The following is a 22,061-nucleotide window of genomic DNA, read 5'->3' on the forward strand; positions in this document are numbered from 1 at the left end:
AATGAGAAAACCAGACTTCATCCCAAAATCAGTTACTTTTTAATTAGTAGTATATTAGCAATATGATGCAAGGAAGCAAGCTTACACAGCACCAGCCAGAAACAATAATACCCACTTCATTTTACCCATCCTTGTCAATAATTTACCCAAGCCTTCTTTAAATTTATTTATATTAGTCATTACCTCAGGACCAAGTGGAATTTTATTCCAACAACCAATTACTCTTTGAGTGAACCCAAATTTACGTGCATATATTTTGCAGCCGTCCTTTTTTAATTTAAATTCATATCCCCTGTATGCATTTACTTAACCCCCCTTAAAGGCTTAGGTCACACGCAGATGCCTCGTATGTAGAGAATTTAATTCATATAACTCCAGTCTTTCTTATTAAAAATATCATTTCTGCTTCGAGCTAATCTTGTTACTCTTTCCCGCATCCTTTCCAACAATATCTTTGTCCTTCCTAAAATGAAGTTCCCAAACTTGCTTGCAGTATTCCAGAGGTAGCCCAGCCATTGCCTTATACGAGTAAAATGAGATAATCACTTCTTTGTCCTTTCTGAGAAAGTTCCTGCATATCATTTACAGAACACTGGGCTGTTCGCAATGCTGACAAAATTTCATGTAAGACTGAACCATACCTCAAGGGTCATTTTCCTTATCGATCACCCTGAGTTTGGTGCTCCCAAATAGTATGTTTATCAAACTTAAACCTCAAATGAGTTTCAATATTGATAAGGTAAAATTCCAAACTGCAGTGAATCATTAAAACGGAACGAAACATTCTGCAATCGATTAAAATATTTTTAAATATAATACTAACAATAACCAGGTCAACTGAAGAATTATCAGCAACTTTCATTAATGCCTCTTATAATTTTTGTAGTTGAATTAATATAACACAGATGAAATCGTGAGGGACGGAAATGAACCCTTCTACCATTCGATATATAAATCTAATTGTTGAATAGGGGTTTAAGAACAAGATCAATGTTGCTTTATAAGAGAAAATATATATGGTAATTGTCCTGGGGTTTTCAAGAAAGCAATAAATAATCTTCACGAGTACTATCATAGTGGCACTCTACTACATAGCCAGCATGAAGGTTAGTCGCTGTTCCAGGCAGAGGATTCAAGCGAGCCTTGCCTAACTGAGAATTGTTACTTTACAAACTCATTAGAATTCTAAGATGACACAACTCATTTTAAATAATATCAAAAATGCACATATATTCACTAATGGCGGGTTTTCTGTTTTCGGGATAAAAATCATGCGCAACCCTTGCTTGCAGCCAATTAACTCAGCCAAGTTGTGAAAGAAGTCAATAAAAGTTCCTCTCATCATTGACGGGATTCGAATCCAAACCATTATGTACCCGGTGTGGGTCTAACTGTGATTATATTCACTTGCTACCCGAGAGGGATATATATGCTTTGAGCTAAATTCAGTGGTTTATTTATTTGCACACGGGGGTAGAAGATGTACGCCCGCTTCACGGTGTAAGCATATAATGCTGCTTTGCTCAAATCCAATTCATTATGGTCAGCCATCTTGATTTCTTGTGGCGTAAGAGATCTGTTTATTCCTGTGGTTGAAACTCGTATACACAGAAAACAAGCGAAAGTGCCCTCAAATAAAGCTATTTTTCCATCGCTTAAAGGAATTCCAAACGTGGCATCATTAGATAAAGAACGGTAGCCACGATTATAATTCAGGCAGTTACAGTCAATAGATAAAGGAAGAAAAATAGTGTGGAAGGAGAGCAAGAAGATGATCAACATCAACAGCTGGTAGCAATGGGAGTTCCCGAATTCAAGATCGGGCAGGGAGCTGGCGGCCAAAATCGGTGACTTGTTACGAGCCTTATGGCTCGGAGGGTGAGGAAATGAGTGTGGGATGCTGGTGAGGAGTGTTTTAGCATAGTTTCCAAGCTGACTCATTGAAACAGGAAGTACGCTTGATTTGAAAGAAGGTTATGGTTACTTTATGGATTTTTGCAGCGGTGTCATGAATAATTCACGAGGAACCAAATATTATATTACATAACAATCGCCTTCACGCGTTACCCTCTTTCCCTTTCACCCTTCGTCTGCTTCTTTCTCTTCATTTCTGTATCTTTTGTGTGCTCGGAATTCTCACGATAAACTTTTTTGCTTTCTGCGCATCTACCTACTGGAATACGAAGAAAAGAATTAAATGAACTACGGACAGAAATGCGTAAGAAATGGCGCAAGAATGCACCGCTAGTGGCACATACATACTAAAAAGAGATCCGAAAAGGCGTTGTTCGGGATTACAAATAAAGTACTGTACTACAGGCGCGATTAAATACTGTGGTTTTCCTTACATTCTCCTACCACGTTTCGGTTAATGTAAATGCTGTTGTCGTTTCTTATCTCCATTCTCAGCCTAAATGTCGGTAATGCCCGTACACTAAGATTGGATTTTAGGAATGTTTTCCTGCTTTTCAGCTTAGTATTTCGAGGTCGAATTTGTTTGCAAGACAATCCACAGTACTGCGAAGAAACATAGAATGTCGATTGTTATGCACTTTGTTTGCATCTCGTATAAGATTAAAACTACCGAAATCAATTACTTTATTGTGTTCTCTATTGATATTCTTCAAGAAAGAAAGAAAACTTATTTTCCCTTATGGAACTTATTTTTCACCCAGAAGGGTGGTTCCAATTGCAGGGGCCAAAGGAATGCACTTCTTTCAATTATAACCACCATGTATTACATTAAGGAAATGTAATACGTGGTGTATAAATTATTATACACCACGTATAAATTATCCAGAAATAAATTAATATACGATATAATTCGCGTATTTGCAGGTACCTCTGGCTTAATCCATTTTCCAAGGAATATAGCCCCACGATCCATTTGGTTTTTGAATTTAAAATGTTAAAGCGAGGATGGTGGTAAAACTAGAACAACAAACATGGGATTTTCAGGAACATAAATATAAACAATGAACCGAAATGGCTCAGAGTCGATAAAAAGTGCTCAGCGCAAAACATGTAGCTAAAAGCGAATGGTGGACACCTGCGGAATACACGCAGACCTAAATAATACCTTGGTAAAACTGCATACTATAATCATAGCCAACCCTAATGCAGAATGCATCGGATGGACATCGTATAATGCTGGTTTGGTCACAGTAACAGAAGATCCAGCCGCACACCACTTCTAGCAATACGCAACCGGCCATGGGTCACTGGAACTGTACACTACAAATGGGTTGCCTGGTCTAATGAGTTCTGATTACAGTGAAACAAGAACGAAACCTTTTAAATCTATCAGTTTATCAGCAGTGGAACTTTGCTATTCTTTTATAACCAAAACGCCAAAGTGATCAATTCCAGATCTTCAAAATGTTAATAACTTCTCTAATATTCTTTATTTTCTGATACGAATATTAATTTCATTAACTACGCATGTTCCTTCATCTGGTATCTTATTAATAATTACTTAGAGAAGAGTCACGGACGAATATTAATTAAATTTTTACCAAAATAAAATGGAGTAATTCACTGTCATTTTTTCGTTTTCCTGTTTAGTGCACATTTCTACTATCATTATCTCCCGGCTCGAATTCGTGCTACAAACATTAAGCTCTGCTTCTTTTCTTTAACTGGCATGGAAATCCTAAGGAGTATCAAGTTTCTCATCTCAGTGAAAAGGAAGCTCAATAAAGGCTAAGGTAAATGGCAATAGTTTGCGACAACAGTTCATCTGTCTCTTCCTTACCTTTTAAAATCTTATCTGGGCAAATGATATGTAGATAAGGAAGAGAACAAGAAAGTCAAAAGAAGCGAAGAAGAAGAAAGATTTGGAAACAAAAGTGAATGAGAATTTGAATGAAGCCGCATACTCGAAAATGCTTTTAAAATCAATCTATATTTGTATAATTCAGTAATATAAAGACAGGAAATGCATAATTCATCAGTACATTATTGCTCGTGGTGGTTATACCGCATATTACCAGCATTTGCCAATGTCAAATCATCGCAGATGCTCCATTCCGATAGCGTAGCTCGGATAAATGAATCCGGAAAGGAAACAAAAATAAAAAGATCTTCCGCATTAACGTTTTGTCCGCGAAAAGTTTTATTTCTGAGAATTACACAAACAGTTGCATTCTGTTCATTGGCGGCATTCAAATAATGCACGCGCTGTGCTGGGTTGACAAAACACGGTCGGCTATTACTGCAGTACGCGGAAGATGGGATACCATTTGCGAGTCTTCTGTTTAGTATAAACACTTTTCGATGGAATAAATTCGAAATACATTGTCGCATTTTTAAAATTCACAAGTGTGAAGGAAACCGAACTCATTCCGTTACTTCTGAAGGGTGGAATATCATTAAGCGGACTGGCATTGATGTCTCTAATTTTTCCTTTCTAGAAATTAGGAGAGAGAGAGAGACACTTCTTCATATGCCCATTCGCAGATCAAAATTCGTAGCCTATTTTGATTCAGAATCTTTAATTATCTTGCGTGTGTTTGTGGACAAATTGCAAATATCTAAAGTCTGTTTTGTTGACTATATGGAATAAAACTAGAAAAATTTCAGAAACAAATCCTGCTCTATGGCTTAAGGTCGCTAACTCAGTAGCAAGCAGCAAATATGCAAACTTTCATTTTCCAGTCCAATCGAGTCTTGTTGATCATTGCTCGATAAACAACTAGGTAAGTTACCGACTAATCAAACACTTAAACTACTCCTATTCGTTTCAATATTATAACCAGAATAGAAGAAATTCCACTTCTGTCCATCTTCACCTTAGAGCCATTAACTTAAAAATTATCTGCTATCAGATATTTGGTCATTTCACGTAAATCTGTGTTATATGTCAGATTATTATTGCTAATTTGGATAACTTCCCATTTCCGACGTAAAACAATTTATTTATATCTTAAGGATGTCGGGGGGGCGGGGGTAAACATCTTAGCAACTTGTTTGCAAGCGGATGCATTTCACTGATCACATTTGTGCAATGCACTATTCTTGTCCCCAATTAGTAATAGTGTCAGTTATTGGTCTCTGGATAGCACTTCTATATTGATACATGCAAGAAAATTACAGTGCTTTAATCGACATAATTAACGTACACGCTCTTAGAGAATGTGTTGAGATCAGCAATACTACGATGACCTGATGTTCTAAGTTACCTTTTGCCTTAACTCAAATACAAACTTTTGCTTTCGAATATTTTTAAGTATACTTCAGGTGAAGTATACTTAAAAATGTATACTTCAGGTGAAGTGGAGGGATGTGCAACACGAAACCAAAAATTGCATTCCAATCCATCTTCTAATCAATCATGAAGCCAGCAACAAATCCCAAGAAGATTATTTTTAGCATTGAGGAGTCATTAGAAGCGATTGACAGATGGAAAGTTGTGGTCTTTGGGTATCTCACACGTAGTTGGTCTGGCGACCCGTTGGGCACTCTGGTTTTGGATATCTTCTGTTTCCAGATAATCTGGCACGAGCTTAGGTTTGTAATGAAATACTGTTCATAAACAGGAAATATGAACCAATGGCAGTTGCAGAAATCTCTGATTCTCCAGAAAGGTATGTCGAGTCATCTTAAACTTAATTTTATCCCAATTTAGACTATACTAGTGCATCGAAAATTACAGGTAGCTTCCTGGAAACATAAGCATCGAAGTGATGCCCGAAACATGATAAAATACAAAATGCCAAAAAAAATACGGTGAATCCACATCATACGGTGAATTTGTGTAAATATATCTTCAGGGAAATATAAGTTTTGATAATTGAGAGCGACTGAAATTTGAAAAAACAAGTACATTACCTAAGTTGTTATAATTAAAATACTGTCGGAAAATAGGGTTACTTTAATTTTATTGAACAATATATTTGTGGTTGACGTAAGGATTCTCCAGGCAGCGCTGAAGTTAGTAAGACATCACGGGAAAAAGTCAGTTGTTTTTCTGTCCGCAAATCGACTTTTAGGACTTACACATTACAGGGCCATTATGCAGGATGCACCATAGCATCGGGCTACCTTTAAGTAAACGTAATCAGTTGATCAACAAGGCATCGAACCAACTGTTAGGTGTTTAGTTCCGAGAGAAAACGAGTGAGTCTCTCGAGATCCATTTCTCCATTACTTGCGCGCAGTCTGTAAAAAACCATCGTGTTAATACAGCTCGGGCTTTTCTCTCCAAATACATTTATAATATCCCGCTGCAGGTCCATTTCCCACGCGATACAAAAATGGAAATATCTCAGAATATTTTACTACAAATGTTATATTATTACTGGGGAAGCGGCATCTGCGAGATCCTGCGCAGCACTGCCTTTTATTAGCTGCATTCATATGATTTGCATAACAATGAAGGTTGTATCCAAAGACTGAAGCTTTTTTTTTTTTGGTCTTCCGCTAGTTTTATAATTGGCGAATATACATGCATAAATAGATCGGATAGATTTTGAGGGGGGGGGTATGTAAAGCGCGGCGAGAAGCGATAATACACAACAACAACAGCCAAAAAAATAGCAAAATCGTTGCTTGTTCTCGGCCAATTTTATCCTGGAATACATGTTTACTAATGGTGGGGAAGGTTTCGGATGCTCGAGCTTATTTTAAGGCATTTGAAAATTTTATTTAAACTGAAGAAAAAAAGACAGTCTAGCTTCGAGAAAAAAAGACTTTCATAGTGAAATAAGGGTCCAGATGCATTTCTGAATACTTTCTAAAAAGAGTGGTAGTAGCTTTTAAGTTTTTTCACTTAACCAGTGTCATGTACGATATTGAAGATTAGGTAAACCTTTAACTGTCCGAATATTACTAGCGATTTTGTGTGATTATTTTAGAAATTAGGCTTGGCTAATAAAGTGAAAATCGGTAGTTGGTTGCCTCAGTACTCCAGTGTGCGAAATGATCAAATAACATACTTCAGGAGTTAAAGACATTTATACTGTACTCAAGAAGTGTATACGAAAATATTCTATTATAGGTATTTTTTTGGAGAGGGGCAGGGATCGTTGCACGAGGAATATGGATTAACATACTGGCATGATATTTGGTATAAAATTACTTGGAAATATTTTAAATAAATCCTGGAATTTTTAAAACGATTAGAGTTGCTGTTTGAGATTAACAGCAATGTTTCTGAAAGGAGGAGCTGAGGTTGGGGGCTACAGAATCGGACCCAAGCACTAGTAAACATGTACTGAAATCTGTTGTCGGTCCCAATTCAACTTGCGAGTAATACTCGAAATATGCGTGAAGTTACGCATACAGATTTCTGTGTGGGGAGCCGAGGGATGCAGAATTGTAATAAATAATAAAAGCTCCCCAAAGACCAAGGAACCACAATCTGAATATTTGATGTCAACTAACCTTTCTTTCTATAATATTAAAAATTATTAAAATCAAATGTTAAGGGAAGCAGACTTTTTTTTTCTGTATCAGTCAAAAAAAATTAATAATAATAATTCAAATAAAGTGTAATATTCATACTATTCCCATTACCACAAGGTAATCATCTAATCCTGCTTCAAACTTAGCCAGATTCACTGCCTCCACCACTTTCAGAGGCAAGTTATTTCAATGTTTGACAACCCGCTGCCTATAGGTGAACTTGGTGAGATCCTGTCTTCTGCTATTCCTCGAAATTTCATACTTGTGCCCACTAGTACTTGTCTCACACACGAGCCAGAACAAACCTTTCTCATTCATTTTAATCAAGCCTTTCCGCGCCTTATATTACTCAAGCAGATCTCCTCCTTAGGATGTCTATTTGCTAAAATTTTCAGTCCACACTTTAAGCCGTCCTTCATACTCCTTCGACATCACAAAGTTGGTAGGATCGACATCCTTCGATTCTACAAACTTTGCTACCCACGAGGGGGGCCCAGATGGAAGAAATAGTTAGAAAAATGGCAAATAAGGCACTCAATGGTAGACACTACAACGACCTCCATCAAGACCACACAGATAAAATGGCTTTCAATTTATGGCTCACAAGCGAGACACTCTTCTCCGAGACTGATGGATTCATGCTTACCATCCAAGGCCAGGTAATCAACACCAGAAACTATAGAAAATACATCTCTAAGGAACCTGGAGTGATAGATAACACATGTCGAAGATTTGGCCCCAGTTACAATCCAGCACATCACCGCGGGATGCAGGGTGATCACCCAGACAGAGTCACGGAGTACACACATAGACACGACCAGGTCGCCTAGATAATACATCAAAAGCTAAGGAGGAAATGACCAGTTGATCAAAGACAATATACTGTATTACAAGTACGAACCACAAGTTGTAATAGAGACCTCAACCCACAAGCTGTACCGGTACAGTGCCATAACATTCCATTTTTTTTTTTCCATTTATTTGTACACACAATTCTTTACATTTTATATACAAGAACTTACAGAGAAGATATATATATACAATTTTATATACATTAGCATTATCATTCTCATTATACCTATATATATACAATATTATATATGAACACGTGTGTGTGTGTGTGTTTTACCTGTATCAAGGGTGGCTCCTAGGCCTTAGCCCATCTCCACCTTGCACGTCTGTGGTGGTGCAGAAACTCAGCAAGCTTTTTATCGCTTGTGTATGTCCACCCTGCCATCAGGGAGCAGCCAACACCTAGGCAGCCGCTGCCTGCCCCCAGGCACAAGCAGCCAAGCCTGGGTCTACTATTACCTTAAGTGCCATGGGCACAAATCCCACACCCACCGGAGATAGTGCAATACCGGTGGGTGCACCGTGCCATAACAGCAGACAAGACGATCCAGACAATGTACTGGATATAATCCTCGTCCAGAGAAGGAAAAGGCTACTAATCTGATTGACATAGCCATGGCCAACACTGGCAACCTCCAAAAAAACCTATGAGAATAGGTTTTTTTTGGAAGAAGTACACAGACCTAACACAGGATGTCAAAGAGACATAGCATGTGGAACAAGTAACGGCCATCTCGATCACCATGTCAATCACTAGAGTATGGTTCCAAAGTCCTTACACAAGAGCCTAGCAGCAATAGACCTCCCAGAGAACACCTACAAGGAACTCCAGAAAGTCGCAATCCTGAACACTTGTAGGATAGTCAGAGAGTTGCTCGACCAATAGTAATAATAGCCGGACATAAAAACCACCCTGTACTCTTGGGTACAAGGTAATGGTACAAGGCGGGGTTCCCGCCTCGTGACATAATAATAATAAATAATGATAATAAATAAATAAAATAATAATCCTTTTATCCTCCCAACGACTAACAGAAAACATTTCGTGCCGATCCGAATTTTTCCATATTGAGTCAATGCGAAATATCAGAAGGAAAATTCCATTTATGTACAGAGATAACTTGGTAGGAAAAATGCCCAATTTCTATTGATCCAATTTTAATGAGATTTTTAATGGCTCAATATTTTATAGTTGGAGAAGGACGTTACGTAGTGGCTTGCCATGAAATCTAGTTTTTCTATAACGATCACTGTTATATCACGTGATGAATATTAAGGTAGTCTATTTAGCTACTAACTAAATTCCTAAAATATTCAATCTTTATTAAAAGACCAAATTTTAATTTCATGGAAATCCAGTCGTTATATGCGGACTTTCACTTGTTTTCGAAACAAAATAATATTGAAGAGGGATTTTCTGGTATTCGGGACGTGATATCTGCTATGAATCTGTTGTGAGACTGAGACCAACGTAAAGATTTTTTTTTTAAGTTTAATTTACGAGTCAACTTTGAAGAACAACTACACCAAATGCTTTCCGGTTTTAGGCCTTGAAAAAACGGGTTGTGTGATCTTTGGTAGTTGACGAATTTTTTTTCGATTCGTGTATTCATAGTGTTTACACTATGAACATTGTAAATAAACGTTACGTAACTCTTATTTACGTTGTTAATAATTTAAGACACTCAAGAATGACAAACAGTCATAGTTGCGAAAGCATCCTCTCTGAAAACTGCTCATCGATTCCTACAACAATGTTTCGTGTAAGATCAAAACAAATTAACGAAATGCTTGCGGTTGCAACAACGGGCAAGCTTATGAGTTAGAAATATGTGGTTCTGAAAATCCACAGAATATGTTCTCTTCCAAGAGGAATTTTAAGTTAGAATATAGATAGTGCCCTTCGAGTAAGTCAATAACTATGTTCATATTCATCTTGCTTTAATGAACTTGTCACCATGAACGCCATCTGTTATCTACTCCACTCCAGCGTGTCTCCTTTCAGTCTTCAATCATACTGTAGATTGCAGCAAACTTGTGTCGTCGCCCATTTCGGATCCCGTGACTTTATTTAAATGGATAATGATGCTGGAACATCACACAACGTGCCGATTTCGATGAATTGAGGAAGACGTTCAACAAACATAAATCTCATTTAAGCGTATCTGAGGGAATTTAGGGAAGGAAGCACCTACAATGCATCGAAGGAGTCTAAATGTCTTGTCGTACTGCAAGAGAACTCTGCAATTGCCGTTATCAAAATTAGGCCTGTATTTAAACTCTTAACGTTTATAATCCTTTAGTGAGCTCCTTCCATCACACCCATACCACCACTCATAATAAATCACTCTACGGTAGTTGTTCGAAGTGTCACACTGCCTCCGCATGAAATTTACCAGAACCGAACCAGCATTTATCAAGACACACATTCGGTCCGAGCTATAGTTTGGTGAAGTTGACATATTGGTTAGGTCCAAAGTCAACATTATATATTGATGTACAAATGAGGGGGGGAAAAGCAAATTCTTCCTGATTAATTAAGGAAACCAACATCTGCTTTCAGATATTTTGATGACCACACACCAATTAAAGAATTCAAATACTGGAAGTTTTCAACTTGATTTCCTCTCACCATTGGCACCCAAGTTATGTCTGCCCTTCGTTGTAGCCAAACATCGATAGTCCCATAGAAAATGGCTCCTCATCATTGGCAGTTTAAAACCATCCACAGAGTTGAAATGCACTTAATGTCTGGATTTTGCCTAGTAAATGGTTAAATTCGAAACAGTGCATAAGTTAAGGCTTCATAAAACCGTATTCGACTGGAAGTATTTAATACTGAATGGAGCGATGAAAGTAGGCATAACCGGTTTCAGAATGGATCATTATAAATATGTAACCGTTGTAATAGCATCTATTAAATGCAGGATACCAAGTATTATGCCCTTTTTACAATATGAATAAAAGAAATTCCTTGAAAAATTCGCGAGAAGTGGAGTGCGGAAGATTTATTTCGTAACAGTGAAATAACGCTCGCTTTTTTAAAAGCCTCGGCCGTACTGCATTTGGCGGCTGTGTCATCCACACAAAGTTGGAGAGGAAGGTCAAATTGTCTTCGAAAATCTGCTGGTAAAACAAAAAACTTTCATCCATATCGGCCATAAATCTAGACCACACATTTTGAAATATTTGTTAAAGCGCCGTCTGGTGAATTATGGACTCACTTACACATTTTTCTTCCGCTAGATCCCTTCGAGATATGATCGAAAACTGCATGCCCAGACTTTGAGCTGCACAGAGACAGAAAAGGGGGGGGGGGAATTCAGCAGTTGGGGGAGGGGACGTATTAGTTGAAGCACTCTCGATAACAGCCGACATCGTGTGAAGTTTCTAGTGCAGCACTTCAAGCGCTTTTGGCTCTCCGAACTCCCTTTTTACCACAGATCAGTAATATTTTCCATCTGCAAGCTATCCAGCCACTTGGCTAGGAGGAGTGAAAAACCTGTCTCGCTTCCATATACACCGCATTCTGTCGTCCCACGCGCCTCGCGAACTTAACAAAGTCATCCGTTAGCGGCAGCATATTGGGACACTTCTCGGGAATCAATATTGTTTAGGAAAGCAAATCGCTGAGCTGGATGCACGAGACATTTGTCACATAGTTCCCCGTATTTGGCAGGACGTCAAGACTATAGCCACACTCTGCTATTCTTCTCGTCTAAATCCATCACAATAATGTCAGAGTTCCTTACAATTAAGTTAGGCCGCATGTCTACATTCATATTCATAAGGCTACTTCTCCTGCGCTGGAGAATGAATACTGTTAGGTTTACATTATGAAACAAGCCGGGGACGTTAAACCTCCAATAGTGAAGGCACTGAACGATCAATGTTCACGGAGAATTTCTAAAGTAACCAATTTGTGGTTAGAATAAGACGTTATTTATACCGTATGTCAATTGCTGTGCAATGATCTTGATCGGAAATAATTGCTACCATAATGACACGCATAGAAACTCGCGAAAGATACAATAGTTATTGTCTTGTCTTGTTCGAGGATTGGATATTCATCTTCCTTATAATTTATGTTTTGTGATTTAATAATGTTTTGCGTCAGCCTTATGGAAATGGCAGAAAATAAAAGAAATACGTCAAATTGTTATGTTGCCCATATGATCATATGGATCTCAGTGTTTCTCTAATTATTTTTTAAATATTTTAATATTTAAGATTTTTAATTATACATTCTAATTATACAGGGGATTTCCATAAGTTACTCAATGCTTTTAAATGATCATACTTCCAGAATAAAGATGCCAATACAATAAACTAGTAGTCCTGGTGATGGAAGGTATGACTATGGCACTCTGAGTTTCTATGAGTTTCCGAAAATGTATGCTCGGGTGGAGGCACCAGCGGGTTCGGAAAGGAGGGTTGTTGTTTGGATCTGTAAGCAGGTCAGCCTTATCGAGGTTCCAAAGAGGGACTGAGTCCTTCAACGTCCCTCGAGATTTTTCTCAATATCACTGTCGAATCCAACCCTTACCACCAAAATACTGAATCAAAACGACAACAACAAAGGCTTATCTGTTCCATCTGCAATATATTTACAATATACCAGCAAACAGCTTGTTTCTCTTCTTCTGGTTGAATTTCGTGGTTGGTTGAAGAGAATTTCGTCGAATCCATGTTTGTCTCCTGTCGTTTAGAGCAGCAAGTGAAGTAAGAAGTTTATCCGCTTTGGCTCTTTATCGTCTGTGCTTGTCTTTGCCTCCGTGGTTAGGACTTCGAAATGTATTCCGCATCCACCCATCACCAGGACTTTTAACAACGAAACAGCGTACTACTACTTGGACAGCTAAAAGGTTTCTAAAGACATTTCGGCAACCCGCATAACATCAGTTTATCTGTTCTAAATACCATTTCACTGAATGTAAATTGGCAAGGATTCTGTATTTCCCGACTTCTGCCTTATCCACAATAATTCCTCATAGCATTCAGTTGGTGAGCATTCATTTTACCTACACCAACTCTTCCTGAATTTTGCTTCTTTACGTTAATCTTTTCTTTACTGGATTTTTTTTTAGCAATGACAGAGTCATACTATCTTATATGCTTCCTTTTATTTTGGAAATTTTAATTTTTTGAAAAGATTATTTTAATAATGTTGCTTAATAGCGTTATTCTCTATAGGCCAGCTACATCTAATATTCTAAGAACATTGTTCATTATTTGACAATGGACTAAACAGTCGTTGTCTATGTTTACAGAATTATGGCTTTGGGCTGTCTTAAAGGTAATTTGTATTATAAAATTTGATGTTTTCCGTAGCTGTCCGTTAACATTTCAGCGAAACGTATTTTTTATCTGACAATAACGCCTTTATCTTGTTAGACAGCAGAGGAGAATTAACTGGATTTTTTTTTTTGTTTCGGCTTCCTCCTGGGAAATCATACAATCGGACGTAATTACAATACATTCACCAAATCTAACAAGTTAATTTCGCCCCGTTGCTCTTTCCTCCTCTGCACGCGCGTGTGTCACTTCCCGTTAGACTTATATTTATATTATCTATTCAGACTCGCGCTAAAGTTTTCGCCCCCCCCACCAAAAAAAAGAAAGAAAATGAAACAATAATAAAAAACAATTTGACTGACGTAATAAAAATTTTTGCATCGATTCCTTTCGTCCAAAAGGTCGCCAAGTGATAACGAAGGAGCAAAGTATGTGCGCCAAATACTTGTCTAAATTATTAAGCAAACAAGTCTGCACTGTGTCAAAATGTAATTACATTTTTTCGCCGCTACTTGACAATGCACAGACCTGTTGGAGTTCGCTGTGGATGCTGGAAAACATGGAGGTACAACACAGAAAACGTCCGGCGGTAATGTTCTGTTGTTTAATGCACTTAATGGATGATTTTGGAGGCTTCCATTATGCCGGGAAAAAATCCCCAAGAAGAAGAAGAGAAGAAAAACGAAGGAGGGGGGGAGATGCACGAGTTAAGAGCGAGATAAGAATATCTGCAACACACATTTAGTTTCTAGAAAAGACTTTTGAGGAATATTACTTAGATTAGTGAAGAAGTGATGTTGCTATAGTTCTGGTAATGATGGTTAATTACGTAGCTGCAAAAGAAATGGAGCACGAGCAGTTGGAAAGAGAAATATTCTTAGTGATGGTGTGACACTAAGAAATACTGACTACAGTTGCAATGTCCTGCTGTCCAACTTCATTCAACCTTGTATTAAAAAAGAGTTGCATGCTGTGAACCGTGTAATTTTTGCTTCGATAGATATATAAGGAGTTATTACTTCGTAATTGGATTCATAGGGCTATAGCTGTGAGATAGCACGGTCCAAACGAAATTTTATAGCAGCAATCGAAGAAATCCAGCAATCTATGATAACTTCAGTCGTCAATTAGATACGCACTTTCCATTGAGTCAAAATGATAAAAATAGGCAATTTTTATAATAGCAGCCAGTTTCAGGGTTGGCTAAAGAATGGGGTGGGAAAGTAAAGAAGTTTTCTTGGAGATTATTTTAAATTAAGAAGTTGAGAAAGAGAATTGCTGGCTTCGGCGAGTAATTTTAATGTATAACTTTGAGAAAGGTTTTTCCTTCATTTCGAAAACTACTTTGGTGTTTGTGAAATCATGAAATTACTGCTTTCATTCTGCTACTCCTGACCGATCTGCTATTTCTATCCTATATTTCCTCAATCTGTTTTCAACTTCCGTGCAGAAAGTACAACAAAAGGAGTTGCATATAACAAATAGTTCGCTACACCGTAGTCACCTTTTTTCGCTTTAAAAGGTTGTTTTGAGTAATAACCAAGAAGAGGGCAAATACTATGTTTATTACATCCCGCAAAATAAGATAATATCAAAGATTTTATGAGAATCACTTACGATATCTCTCCAAACGGAGAAAAGGCTTCTCTAAGTTGCTGCGTCTCAATTTCCGGGCTCAGGTCTCCCACAAATATGTGGTAGTGTTCTGGAAAGAGAAGGAATAAAAACATTATACTCTCTCTCTATCTTCACATTCGATCTTATCTATTTTTGGTGTCTTAAAACCACAATAGTGGTAGCACAAATACAAACCTTCCATTCAGATACCACTTCTTCGCTACTCTCATTCTATTTGGCTTAAAAGGAACTACGTACACAGAGTTTTATTCCCCACCCACGCGAAGAGGCATTTCGTTTATATTTGAGCGGTACGATAGCTGAATTCAGGTAGTTTGGCAAAAAATAAATAAATACTCAGTTTTATTTATACTATTCGGTCGGCAGTGCAAAAAATATATGAAATAATAAAAGGCAGAGAATAGAAAATAACCGAATAATAATGGGGGATTAAAAGTACAGAAATGAAAGAGAAAAGAAAAATTCATAGCTACTGCTATTCGCCCAAAACAAGATTAATGCACGGGACAGATGTATAGAAAATGAAGTGCTTGTGTTGGTTTATTGACTGGCGAGTTTATTCATTTGTCCAAAGATTTGATCAAAAGTTAAATGTTAAGGTAATTTAATATGGAATGCCATTATACTTATTATATTTTCTATTTTGGCTTTTGCAATATATAACAAAAGCCAAAATAGAAAAGGCTTCTAAAAATAACTAATAAATCAAAAAAAGCCTTTTTTTTGCAACCTATTTATTTCCCATGATTTTCCGCCCTCGTGATTAGCGTAGTTAATATAGTCACCACCCTCCTTACACTGGTGGAAAAGGCCTGGGTTCGAATCCTGTAAATTACTCAACGAATATTTTTTACATCCACAACGTGGCTGCATTAGTGTATGTCAGGAGAGAGAAGGATGGGTTTTATCTAACAGAGGCTCGGATTTTCGTCTAGCAAACATACAAATCAACCATACAATACACGAAATTTACAGCCACAATAATATACTCAGGTGTCATAGTCTTGGTTGCTTAGCTCTTAAAACGCATACACACGAACTTTCCTCTTCTTTGTTTCAGATTTTAATGAAGCCGATTAAGGAAACTCAGACTATTAGAATTAGGTAATGACTTATTTTGTCTATAAATTAGTATAAATATTAGCAAATGATTCAAGAAAGGAAGCTTATGCAGCACAATAAAAAAAAAAGTTCCCATTTCACGTATCCATCCCCTCCAAGAATTTCTCTAGTTCATCCTTGAATTTATTCAAGCTATTGACTTCAACAACGTCAGATGGAAGTTTGTTCCAGCAATCAACCACCCGCTGGCTAAAGGCAAATTTTCGCACATCTATCTTGCAACCATCCTTACTCAATTTGAATTTATGCCCTCTCGTGTGCATAGTCTGAGCAAGAGGAAGAATCCCATCAGTATTGAGTTTGCTCAATCCATTCAAAACCTTAAACATCTCAATCAGTTCGCCTCGCAGGTGCCTAGTCTCTGTCTCCAGACTAGGCACCCATTTGCAGAACTGAATTGTTTCTTGGTAAGAGCACTCCTTTTTTCCCTCACCAGTCTCGTTGCCCTTCTCTGTACCTACTGTTTGCGCAGGTTTAATGTCTTTTTCTCTGTGTGAGGAAAAATCCGAGAAAAATCTGATGGGGCATTCAGTCCGAGATGGTATATCCCCCCCCTTCCAACACACCCTGATTTGAAAGGCCTTGTAAGTTCTTCTCATCAGCGACCGGATTTGACGCAAAACTTTATAAACGGCTTGAGAACATATGAAATAATTAATAGTTAAGAACTTGGGATGAAAATGGTAGCGCTCAGATGACTTCGCCGCGACTTCTTTAAGCTTTTTCGATCGAAAATATATGTTAAACATTAATTTACTCTTTCAGACAAACAAAATAATTTAAAAATGGTTCAGTGGTTCGCTGATAAATCAAAATTTCCGTTTTCTATTCGAGTTCTTCAGTGATCTTTTCTCTCCAACGAGGCGCATTGGTTAACTCAATAAATGGTAAGCGAGGGGGACATGTTTCCGAAAATGACGTTCCCCAGAAATGCCTACTTTTAGCGAGCTGTCTAATCAGCCTGTGGCATCACCGTTTAAGAAGGGGGTAGAATAATATCGTGAATTTCACTGTGAGCGCTCCGATTTCCTTGCAATAGGAGAAGATTCACTGGAAGAGTGAAAGAGTGCTCGGATGGTTGCTGGTAGCAGGATAAGATTTAAAAAAAAAAGAGAAAACGATAGTAAAACTTATCACAGCCTCATTCAGTTCACACAATAGGTTACAGACTTTCTCATGAGAAAGCAATTGGACAGCCATTTCATTGGCGAATGGTATTCATATTCATCTAATCCGCTACAAAATTTTTTAATAGAGTTCTCGAATACAATGTTTACAAGAGTGGCCTTAGAACGACATAAGAGCTAAAAGAGGAAATCACATGCAAAGGTCCAGTCAGTCACAGTTCCACAATTGAACACGCAATGAACAACTTCGTGCGCGTTGTTCAAGTCTGCCCCGGAATGGTAAACAGCAAGCTAAAATAACGGAAGTCAAATTTGAAAAGCTGCACAGCCATTGTACATAAAATTTAATACCACTTTCTTAATTATTGTGCATTTTAAATGACATATTCATGGGTTTGGTGTTCTTAGAAACACTCTGCGTTTAGGGATTTTAAATTTCAGAGACGATATCCGAAAATTACAACAACTACGCTTTTTAGAAGACAACTTTTCATTTATAAGCCGTTATAAATCAAAGAAAATAAAGTGCGAAATGAAGTGGTTGTCGTTCCGCCTGTCAGTTTTCTGATTCATTATCGAATTTCAAATTTTGATAATTGAAGTTATAACTGTATCAGAAAAAAAAACTCAATTTTCTTCGTTCCTTTCAATTTTCAGAAATGAGATTTCTTTGCTAATCAGAAGGTATGATTTACTGAAATTACCTTCCCTCTTCGTGGTTCCACTGCAAAGAACTTATCAAACAAAGGCCTTATGAAGAATTTTTGAAGGCAATTTTAACAAAATAACAGAACTAGTTTTGCTTATTTCGAGTGGTAAACCAACTATCCAACTCCAACAGTAATGCATTTTATCAAATAAATTATATTTGCAGTGTCGCGCATTTCATTTCAAATAAAGCATTAATTAAATCCTGTCTATAATTGAAGGAACTTTTTCTATAACAACAGCTCAATATCCGAATAAAAATTTGCGCCGAGTGAAAAAATTGTTTCTATTCAAAGCGTGTTTTACGTCAGCAGTTAACATTTGTGTTTCATTCAGGGTATGAAAGTATGAGCATCCGTCTACTTGTATACGCTGAGAAGTCAATTTATTAGTTACACCTACCATTTGCATGAAATGGAGTGCTCCTTCAGTAACGGATCACTTGTTTGTACCATACCATATAAGACAAGTGGGCAGACATGTTGTATGTTTACATTTCGGGGCAAACGTACAACATATATCTGAGAGAATGGGCAAGAAGAAAGAGTTATTGACTTGAATGTGGGATGGAATCGGTGCAAACTCTCCGGGATGAAAAATGCAACCCTGTTGGAGTTTTCAAGTCCAACTGTGTCATGGGTTTATCCATATTTCTTCTAATAAGAAAATAATACCCAGTCAAAGTATCCTTTGGACAGAAATAGCTTGTTGATACGAGAAGCCAACGAAAGCAGACGCAATGTGTGCAAGATAGCAGGAGGGCCATAATAAATCAAATAACAATTCATTACAGCAGCGTTGACCAAACAGGCATTTGAAAATGTCCAAATAGTTGTGCCTTGTCATGGATGGGGTTTTTCAGCCGACGACTGAATGGGGCTCCAGCCTTCAGCTACGACACCCCTATTCTGTCCAGTGTTATATCGCTGACACGTTGCTAACGCGTGATGCTTTTATAGAAGGAACATCACGAAAAGGATAACTGTAACTAAAAAGTTCCTGTCAACAAAGAATAACAAATTATGGTTACACTGTGCTCAGGAATACCAACACTGGATAGCTGTAGATGGAAAAATACACTGCATAGTCTTACCATTCCTAGTTACTACTGTTTCAAGCTGATGGAAAGGCCAGAATATGGCAAAACTAGCATGAGTCAACGAATCCATCCTGCCGGGTGTTAACAATGCAGGTTGTTGGGTGGTTCTGTTATTTCCGATGAGGTATAACCCTTCATTGCTGCAGGGTATGAATGGGCTCTTCCAACAGGACAACGCGCCATGTCACCACGCCAAAATTGTATACGACTGATCCCAGAAACATGATTAAATCCAGCTAAATGTGGCTGCCTCTGCAGTCACCCCCATCTCAATATAATTCGGAATGACGAGGTATAACGAGCGCTTAGGAGTAGAGATCAGCAATCATCCAATTTGCAATAACTGTGGGAAGCATATGAAAAAAAAATACGGAGCAGCGTGACTGTGGCACCCTTTCGAAATCGGTGAACTCAACTCGTTGGATCCATACCACAACAAATATAAGCTATTCTGTTGTCTTGTCTAAAGAGAGTTCTACTCGTTATTAGGTAGGTGTATCTAGCTAATAAAAGTAGCCGTCAGTGAATATAGACAATAATAAACATCTCCAGAAGTCTTTTTTCGAACAGTTCAATAGGCTCGGAAACGTGACCTAATCAATTTTACACGCAGAACGATAGTAACAGTAAGGAAAGAAAATGCCAGTATTACAGTAACAGAGGCATGTCCTGGTCTTATTCAAAGAAAACAGTATAACTGGATATAGATGGTCATGTCTGCGAACAGTGGAAGCCAGTCAGGGTGCAGAAAGGTAGACACAGCGACCAAATTGCCAAAGTAACATCTATTAGTTTAATCTACGAACTAGTTTAATCTAATGACATATCATATAAACAGAATATCACTATTTTTCGATAATAAAAATAAACTATTTCCTTCTCTCAGAGAGAGTTCCTTTTGTAATAAGCTCATATTTTATTGGTAAGTGTAGTGGCATATTTTTCAACACTCAATAATTCGCTTTATCTCCGCTTAAAATACTATTTTTATAAATAAAATGAACACAGAGAAAGGATTTAATATTTTCAAACTCTCAACGAGTTGGTAGATTATAATTTTAAAATGCCTCTTGCAAGTTTGCTAGCGGCAGAAATTCTTTCTCTCTGATGACTGTAATTAACAAGGTGGAATGATATCAAGCGGCGTGTATTTGGTGACTCGCTATCTCAGAGCGCAGTGGTGTAAATGATGCGTGCAAACAGCAGCCTGGTTGAAAAGCTCAACAAACCACTAGACAGGTTATGTTATTGTTACTAATCTGTTTCGCAGGTGAAAAAATGCCGACATTCGAAATGGTGTGTGTGGGACGGAGATAGAGAAACGCTATCCGATCCAAATACTACCCGCACAGAAGGAACCATCATAGGATGAGTCTGCCATTAATTCCTAAGCGCAGTTTCCGTAGAAGCACACCATTAGCGGGCAGGCTGTGTAATCAGAAGCTCTGGTATCGATGGCCCACACCTGCCATAATTGGGTTATAGAGAGACACAATGATGTTGTGGCACTGGCCAATAACTAATGGCGTCGAGTCCACATTTACTACCGCTCATACACGGGCGGCCGCTGGACGGCTGTTCGATTATTCTATCACGACACGTCCGGAACAAACATCAAAAATTTATTGCCTGTATCGACAACGTATACAGTTCTGGGATGAGGTGCTTAAACTCGCAGCCCCCGTCCGCTAATGGACGGCGGACTGGTCGTATTAATCATGTCCTATGCAAATGACAGGAGACACCGTGTAACCCGTCTCGCTGTTGTTACTGCAATATTTCTGCTGACATGGGGGGGGGGGGAGGTTGGCTCGAAGTCTCGTGCTAAAACAACGAATAAATTGCATACCTGATGAGTCGAGCTATTTCCGAGTGGGGGTGTCAGCAGCGTCATAGTGGTGACATCAGGCTAATGAATGGCGCAGAAATTGAGAATGCCAAGATAAGAAACAAGAAGAAAACAGATGAGAGAGATGTTTTAATATTGAGGGAGATCGGAAGGAAAAGATGGATGGATGAGAAGGAATCGGGGAATGAGAGAGCAAAAATGATGGAATTGGCAGAGATCAAAAACGGATGTGCATAAATAAGTGTAGAGGTAGATTGAGATTAAAAATAAGTAAAAAACAAATACTTAAGCGTTGTATTTGTATGATTTTTATATAATTTCGTTTAGTTTTCGAATTCCATGCATACTTTCCGAAATTCCGAATTACTGTTATATCAATTTTTTTCTTTATAAGAAGTGCTCCTCTCTCTTTTTCCTCCCATTTCTCGTTTATGGCTATCATCAGTCCTGCCCCCGAATTAACGACCTAAATTTACTCTCGCTTATTCTACTTTAACCAAGTGCTAAAAACCAAACTTGTTAAGTTTATAAATAGATTATTAGACCAGAGGGCAAATTAATTCTTTTTCGCTTGCCTGCATACGAAAAAAAAAAAAAAAATAGATTTTTATACTTAGACAGGTGACTGAATAAAGTGATTTATCAAAATTGTTTAATTTGGCGCTCACACTCAACTCTATTTTTAAATCATGTAAGGCAAACACTGCACCAAAGTGGTGAACACTTTTACAGAAAAGAGAATACAGCAATCGATTTAAATCAGGATTTTTTATATACTGGCTTTCCATGTTTGAATGTCCATAAAACGTTTGCACTGAGAGACCAATGTAATATTGACAAAGTTTTACCTATTAACGTTTTTCATTGCTCTGATTCACTCTTACAGCCACCTTAAGGAAGCTATGTGGTTTTTATGTTTTTATTTTACAATCGTTACATTTCACATAAAACACAACAGAATTTTATG

General features: G+C 37.8%; 1 protein-coding gene across 4 annotated transcripts in view; it reads right to left on the reverse strand.

Annotated features, from left to right (window-relative positions):
- Window positions 1-22,061, reverse strand: part of LOC150078422 (cytotoxic granule associated RNA binding protein TIA1-like) — a 695,656-nt gene that overhangs the window by 231,012 nt on the left and 442,583 nt on the right. For all 4 annotated transcript variants that reach the window (XM_090385386.1, XM_090385385.1, XM_090385387.1 and 1 more), the window contains one exon: window positions 15,169-15,256. In XM_090385386.1, coding sequence (XP_090241512.1) covers window positions 15,169-15,256 — 88 coding nt within the window. The remainder of the gene's footprint in view (window positions 1-15,168; window positions 15,257-22,061) is intronic.

The sequence above is a fragment of the Mastigoproctus giganteus genome, chromosome 11, assembly GCF_048544385.1.
Source record: "Mastigoproctus giganteus isolate SK-2022 chromosome 11, ASM4854438v1, whole genome shotgun sequence".
Lineage (NCBI taxonomy): Eukaryota > Metazoa > Arthropoda > Arachnida > Uropygi > Thelyphonidae > Mastigoproctus > Mastigoproctus giganteus.